Consider the following 7500-nt stretch of genomic DNA (forward strand, 5'->3'; position numbering starts at 1 on the left):
GACGAAGTCTGTTTGTCTCATCAAAATTACTATATTGTCTTATACTAACGTAAAAACGTTGGAATAGTAATCCGAGCAGGGGTTGGACACTTACAAGTTATCGAGCTTCTGTAACAAATCATGGTTTTTCTACGCATAGATGTATTAATCGTTTTTCTCATCAATTAATGCGCAAATCATAGGAATACGGGCCCTACGCAGGTCGTACACAATCAGTATACAAAGTCGTATAGGGGAAAATATAGGACGTATACGGCCGCTGTATCAGTAATTGTCAGGGTGTGCCAAGAAAATATCCGGACCGTAGACACTTGTGCCAGGATCCAAGATGCACATGTAACCGGAACAACCGTGTACAAACCTTATAGGAACCACACAAGGGGCAGCACACAGTACTCACGTATGAGGATGTCTATGCTCTATGTATACGGAACGACATTCCCCAATATGTTATGCCTAGGCACACATTATGGGCCCGCATAACAGTCGTTTCTTGCATTTCTGCATTACTGAGCACCATTTTCCCAGTTTAATTATATTATCCACATAGTCAAACAGCTTACCCCAGGGGGACTGTGGAAGTCCCCGATCACCATCGGACATCTGACGTATTCTGGTGTGCTTATCACCATTACAGGTCGTTTTCTGGCAGATTCTTTCACCACTTTTCCCAGGAAGTCCATTTTGTTGAGAGCTTGTAAGCTCAAGGGTTCTGAAAGCTAATGGGAAACACAAATTTACAATTACAGCCAGTCATCGAAATGATTTAACATCGTTAAGTCTGGCGTGGTGCAATTGTCGATTAGTGATCATGCGCTTGTTTGTATGACACGTAAGGTGATATGACCGCTGTGACGCACGAATAATTGAAGAACCTTGTATGAAAATTTTCAATGAGAGTGAATTCCTTGAGGATTTAAAGCAGAAAGCGTGGAACGACGTTAGCCACTAGAGCAATCCCAATGACATGTGGAAAGCATGGAAAGATTGTCTGATGAAGTGTATCAATACACATACAACGCTTAGGCATATAATACGAGTGGGTAGTAAAAAGTCCCCGTGGACCACAGACAATTTGAGGCATAAAATGCGTAAAAGAGATCTATTAAAAAGTAAAGCGGCTTGGACTAATGATCCCCTATCCTGGGAACGCTACAAACGCGCCCAAAACCATACTAACAATAACATGCGAAAAGCTGAGCGAAAGTATTTTAATGATAATCAAGATCGTAACAAGCAAAATCCCAAAGTAACCTGGAACTTAATAAACGATTTATACTCCCGAAAGCCGGACAAATTAAAGAGAGTCGCAGAAATTAAAATTGGAGAGCGAACTATCACGAATACGACTGAAATAGCCGAACAGTTAACCCGCTGATGTTGAGCCCGAGTGCTACCTTGAGCCTAGAACTCAAACGTTTTCACTAAGAATTCCGACCGTAGGAGAAGTAGGCAATTTTCTGAGGAAACTAAATGTCAGAAAAGCAACTCCCATGTAAACTTCTTAAAGTGGCCGCTGACCTTGTTGCCCGATCCCTCACTAAAATTTACCAGCGATCTATCATTATGGGCATTTCCCCATCGGAGTGGAAACTTGCAAGAGTGACGGCCCCATATTCAAAAAGGGTAAAATAAATAACCCATGCAATTATCTTCCTATCTCTGTAATCCCCACAGTGGCCAAAATCTTTGAAAAAACTGTTTACGATCAGCTTTACAATGTTCTTAACGAGAACAATATACTCACAAGCTGTCAGTCGGGTTTTCGGTCACTTCACAGCACAATCACTGCACTGATTGAGACCACGAACAATTGGTCTGTTAATATTGATGACGGTTTATTGAACGGTGTTGTGTTTATTGACCTTCAAAAGGCCTTTGACACCATTGACGACAATACTTTCAAATTGGTGCGTACGCTATGCAATTATGGAATTGATCAGACTAGTTTAAGCTGGTTTGAATCTTACCTTTCCGATCGTATTCAGAAATGTAGCGCGAATGGCTACTTGTCTAAAGCTGCTTCAGTTTCTTGTGGCGTCCCTCAAGAAAGTAACTTAGGGCCATTTTTATTTTGATTTGCCCAATTGTTTCTCAGTTGCTTTCCCGAAAATATTCTTGGACGATACAAATATTACTGTAGCAGCAGACTCATTGACTGAACTTGATAATAAAATTAACCTAGACCTTAAGAATCTCAATCGCTGGCTTATAGCGAAAAGATTAAGTTTAAGTGTCACAAAGACTGAATTCATGGTCATCGGCTCTCATCAACAGATTCACGCTTCTGGAAACGAAGAAATTAACGCAGAAATTAACGGAAAATCAATCACGAGAGTCCACAAGGTTAAATCTCTAGGTTTAATTGACGAGCACTTAACCTGGAAAGATCATGTAGATGAAGTAGTTAAGAAAATATCGAAGGCTATTCGAGCTCGTAAACGAGTAAGACCGTTTATATCAGTAAAGACCGCTCTCCAAATCTATCACGCGCTTATTCGGCCTCATCTCGATTACTGCAGTTCTGTTTGGGACAAATGCAACACTACTCTGTGCGATAAATTGCAAAAATTGCAGAACAGGGCGGCTAGGGTTATCACCAAGAGTAGTTACGACGTGAGTGCTAACCATCTTTGTAACTCACTCCGTCAGGACAATCTCGCTAAGCGCCGGACAAAGCTGAAAGCCACCTTAATGTTTAAAATATTAAATGGTCTTGCTCCGGATTACCTACAGGACCTGTTTTCAATTCGCACCACAAAATATAATGTCAGGAATTTAGAAATGAAGCTTAACTTGCCCGAACGTTTTAGCTACAGTGCGGCCTCACAATGGAACAGCTTACCCAACAATTTACGTACGATCGAATCAGTTAGATCTTTTAAAAAAAGAAATAAATCGATTTTATGAAAATAAGGGTTAGGCTCCCACACGACAACCTTGTAAAACTGTATTTTTATTACTATAGTAGGTACTGAATTTTATTGTATTCTTACTGAAGATTTTACCGTGTTTAAATAAAGCATATGTATGCATTTATGTATATAAGAAACGGAAACGATCAAAACCAACAAATCTAAGATGCATTTACGTTCGGATGAATACTCTTCCAGTTTCGGACAAAATACGGTCGAAGTGCTTGACATTGTTGTCAAAACCTTTTCAGCTGGAATTTGGTGAAAACATAACGTCAGAGGGTTTAGCTACGGCACCAAGTAAAACTCGAAATGTTGTTGAAATGCACTATTCGACTTAACGGTAGGGAAGGGTGGGGGGTTAGTAATGGTTACTTCAAGAAATTGATGTCTTGTCTGCTTGAATGGTTAGGAGATTGTTCTCACAGACCGAGTGTACAAAAATGTTTTTGATAACCATTTAGAAAAAGTCTACTCACTTCTGAGGTGAAATCCAAGATCTCAGCTGTGAGGTCCCTCTGCACACTTTGATGAAGGGCCACGTGAAACAGAAGCCAGCCGGTGGCTCCACACGTGATGTCAACATTAGCAAGAGAAGCTTCTTCGAGGGTTTCTTGGAACTAAATAAATTTAACATATAGCCTCAACTTAGAAATTACACTAACTTTGCGTTTCGGTTGCATATTCACAACGAGCCAACACTGTTAGACTTCTTGAGGACTGTGCTACTGCATGAAATTCGGGATCGAGGGGTAGGGTTGAGTCCCGTCTAATATGTTTTTCGGGCTAAAGGCGCTTTAATCATACTGACCTGTTATCCACCCAAATGCCCGTCACAAAACTGCAGGAAGCTAATACTTGCTGAAACCCGACAAGAGACGAAGCAGTTCGCACCACTACTAAGTTGGTATAGAGTGTCATCAAGAAAAGTTGCAAGTCCTCTCCGTTCTATTAGCTATTGTGGGGTGATTTGAGCACTCTTTAACCGTGATCTCTTTGTATTGTATTTTATTCTTCATTGCCTTTTTTCTCTCTTTCTTTGCAGATGAATGCAATGAATCCACGTTACACATTGAACGGGATGATGAACCTAGCTGGCATCGCCAAACCCCAAATTTTGATTTGTCCTGGAGAAGACCTATACAATTAAAAATCAAAAGGAAGATTACCTCGTCTTCCGAGAGAATACCAGGATTTTCAGCAAGAGTTTCTTGGAGCTTGTAAAAAGCACAAGCCGCGTCTTGCATCTTGCCCTCAGTGAAACGTTGTTGGAAACTAAAAACAGTGAGGAAATGAACAATTTCTTTGAATTGAAAGGAAGAACAGTGGTAGCCAACTGCAACGTTTTCTAATCACGGTTTTGGTTACTGTATTGAGTTTTTAAATGACTCTCGTTGGGTGACAGACTTTGAGGAAAGATGCGCACTCTCACGCGACTTTTTCGGACAAAATATTCCCCCCCCCCCCTCCTCTCTACCTCCCATTGCTAATGTCGTAGGGGCCTCTAACTCCACGGATCATGCAACAGTATAGAATCATGATCCGTTTTCTTTCCAGTATAAGGGTCTAGCTCTTGGGTGTGCATCTACAATTGATCTTGGTGATCAAGCGGTTTTAAGTTAAGTGTCGAAAGTAATTAGTGAATTGCTTTGGCTTTGCATTACTTCACTTAGCGATTGGTTCAAAGTTCTCGCGCCACTTTGTCAACTAATCACAAGTGAAACCAAAACCAATCGTGGCTCGCGCCTGCACATTTTCCCGAGCTTTGTGTCGGCTATGTGTAATTACTTCGAGTTTTGATTGGTTTACTGGATTGTCTCCGTCCTTTTTGATTGGCTAAGTAATTACTTTGGTTTTGATTTTACGACACTCCATTGAAACTCGCTCTAATGGTGAGTATACCGCCTTTACAGTTCATTTCCACCCCATACCGTTTGTTAAACTGCAGCCACCGTCGTTCAAACTCTGCCAGCCTTCTGTTCGTGCTTGTAGGCATATATTTATAGAAGGGAAACTTGACGTAGGGGTTTGTGAAGGTATCGGCGATGAGACTACCCACTAAAGCTCTGAGTTCAATCAACTCCTCCAGATCATCTTCACTGATATCGCTCCCGTATGTGAACTTCATCAGCATTCTAAATGTCAGGAGAATCAAGTCATCCATGGCAATAGCACCCTGATATTTGAAAGAAAAATATGGCACCTGGTTAAAATTATAATATGCTGTGATTGGTTAGAACTGGCAGGGGAATCAACCAGTTCATCAAGAATTTAATGTCAAATTAAAATATTAAAACACAATTCCTGCCAGACAGTCAGGCAGCGTTAGCCCTGCTCAAGGTACCTTTAAATATCAAGTAAAATCGTTTACCACATTCATGATTGATTTTTAGGGTTTTTTTTTTTTTTGCGTGCCTCCGCTTCGCTCTCAACCTCGTTCCCAGGGTCCTCTCTCTTCCTTCCTCGCTACTTTCTCGAGGAAGAAAGAGAGAGGACCCTGGGAACGAGGTTGCTTCGCTCTTGGTCCCTTTTTTGCTTTAAAATGTCCCGTATGAACTACGTCAAATTCGCGGACCTTCGGTTTCCGGTTCCGGTTTGGTTTGCACAATTTGTGCATTCTAACCTCCGTCAGTCAGTCAGCCAAGAAATCAAGCAACTAAGACTAAAGACTAAGAAAGCAACCAAATGATTGATTAACACTGCTACGATTAATGCACGTTTTAACAATGCTTAACAGTGTCTGAATGGTACCTTTTTCTCTTGGACCACCTTTCGTAAATACTTCTTTCATTCTTCTTCCATCATATTCTCTGCCTGTGCCACCCTCTCTGAACTGTAACATACGTCAAACGTACTGCGTATCCGCTTGTGTTGTTCTCCACCAGCGGTTCCTGCTGCATTACCAAAGAGCTGACTGAACACACAACCCAGTCTGAAGTCCTTCAACCGCTCATATTTGTGCTGTTTTGCCATAAATTTGACGGCAACTTGTGGATCCGTAATAATGCTGTATTAAGAGCGAACAAAAACGACAACTTTAGTCTATGGTTTGATCTGGCATGACACTAGGGGCGCTTTCCATTTACACAAAATTTCCGGAAATTTCGGTGGAAATTTCCATCGGGTGAAAAACGTGTTCCATTTAACTCAGGTCCCGGCGTTCGCCGCCCAGTGATTGCGATTTTACGCGCCAAAATTTAAAAATGTGGTCGTGAATAGCCTGGAAGCGGTAAGACCCTTCAAAAGTTGTAAATGGAACACACATTTCCATCGGGAAAACAGGACTACCATTTCAGAAGTTCCGTTTTTTCCGGAAATTTCCCAGTGGAACAAACCAAAAACGTGTGTTCCATTTACATCCCAAACGGAATTTCCGGAATTTCTTGGTAAATGGAAAACGCCCTAGAACTGTCCCGTCACGGTACAAATGATGTGGCGTTGCGTGACAGCGTAACGAAACTGTTTAGCGCGATATATTATACAAAGTATCTCTACAGAAATAATGCAAATGCGAAGGTTGACTGAAAGACAGCTAATTGAAAATCAGAGTGCTTGTTGTTGTGTTGTACTTACAGCTTTGGTGGTCCAGGTATAAACCGAAGTAAATACATTCCGAATTTCTTGAAGCTGTCATCTTTCAGTGCTATGAATGAGGGTGAAAAGGTTTTAAATCCAGTTCCTTTGATGGCTTCACCAGAGTCATTTTTCCAGTAGTAAACCTACAAGCAACGAGAAAAAAAGATAAAAAATGGGCATTTGACAGAATGTATGGAGAACGCATCGAAATAGTGTAGAATCCCGGGGTAAAAGTATTGATCCAATATCAAAAACCCTTAAATTAAAGGACTCTTGAAAAAAGCTTAAAATCCAGCCAAATCTCTGATCAGTTTAATTAAACGCTTGCTAACAAACCTACCGTGAAGTGAACAACAAACTGTCCACAATAGACCGAATGCGATAAGCGCCTAAGCCCTTCCGATCTCGCGCGAAAGAGAGGCTTATTGTGACAAAACAAAACCTTGACCTTACCTATGAATGTTGCAAATTATAGCGCCACAATAGTACCTTATCCGATTGCGTGACACGCCAAATAAAATATCCTGTCTTGCTTCAAATCTCTCTGTTCTGTTGCTGCGGTGCCGAAGAAAACTGCAGAATATCACTCTGTTAGCTATTCTTAGCGTAGTTCATGTAGCCATTTCGCTTTTCACGAGTCCTTTTTTCTTCATTTATGCGAATAATAAAAACGAAAACCCCCTATCTGAAACATTTTCTCTTCGCGACGTGACTGTAGTTTACCCAATACGTGAATGTTACCTCAGTGAATCTTTTGTAAAGCCACAGCATTGAAACCCCCAACATAGTAAGGACAGCGACAGCAACGCTACCGATCATTGTGAAAGTTGATATGACACACAACGCCAACGAAGAGAACTCAAGAAGCAACTAAACACATTAAATGGGACGCACAAGGGTTTTGTGAATTATTCAGGGAAATAATTCCCGGAAATCATATGTTCGAATAAAGCAATGGATATAAATAGGTTCATGTTTCTGTTTGGCAGGGGTAGGGTGTTTGTCCCCC

At 41.1% G+C, this 7500-nt stretch overlaps 1 protein-coding gene across 1 annotated transcript in view; it reads right to left on the reverse strand.

The window, feature by feature from the left end:
- Positions 1–7500, reverse strand: part of LOC138045440 (uncharacterized) — a 9281-nt gene that overhangs the window by 801 nt on the left and 980 nt on the right. Inside the window, 6 exon segments of the mRNA XM_068891950.1 lie at positions 564–719; positions 3395–3535; positions 4085–4190; positions 4847–5091; positions 5667–5922; positions 6489–6634. Coding sequence (XP_068748051.1) covers positions 564–719; positions 3395–3535; positions 4085–4190; positions 4847–5091; positions 5667–5922; positions 6489–6634 — 1050 coding nt within the window.

This window comes from Montipora capricornis, chromosome 4, assembly GCF_036669925.1.
Source record: "Montipora capricornis isolate CH-2021 chromosome 4, ASM3666992v2, whole genome shotgun sequence".
NCBI lineage: Eukaryota > Metazoa > Cnidaria > Anthozoa > Scleractinia > Acroporidae > Montipora > Montipora capricornis.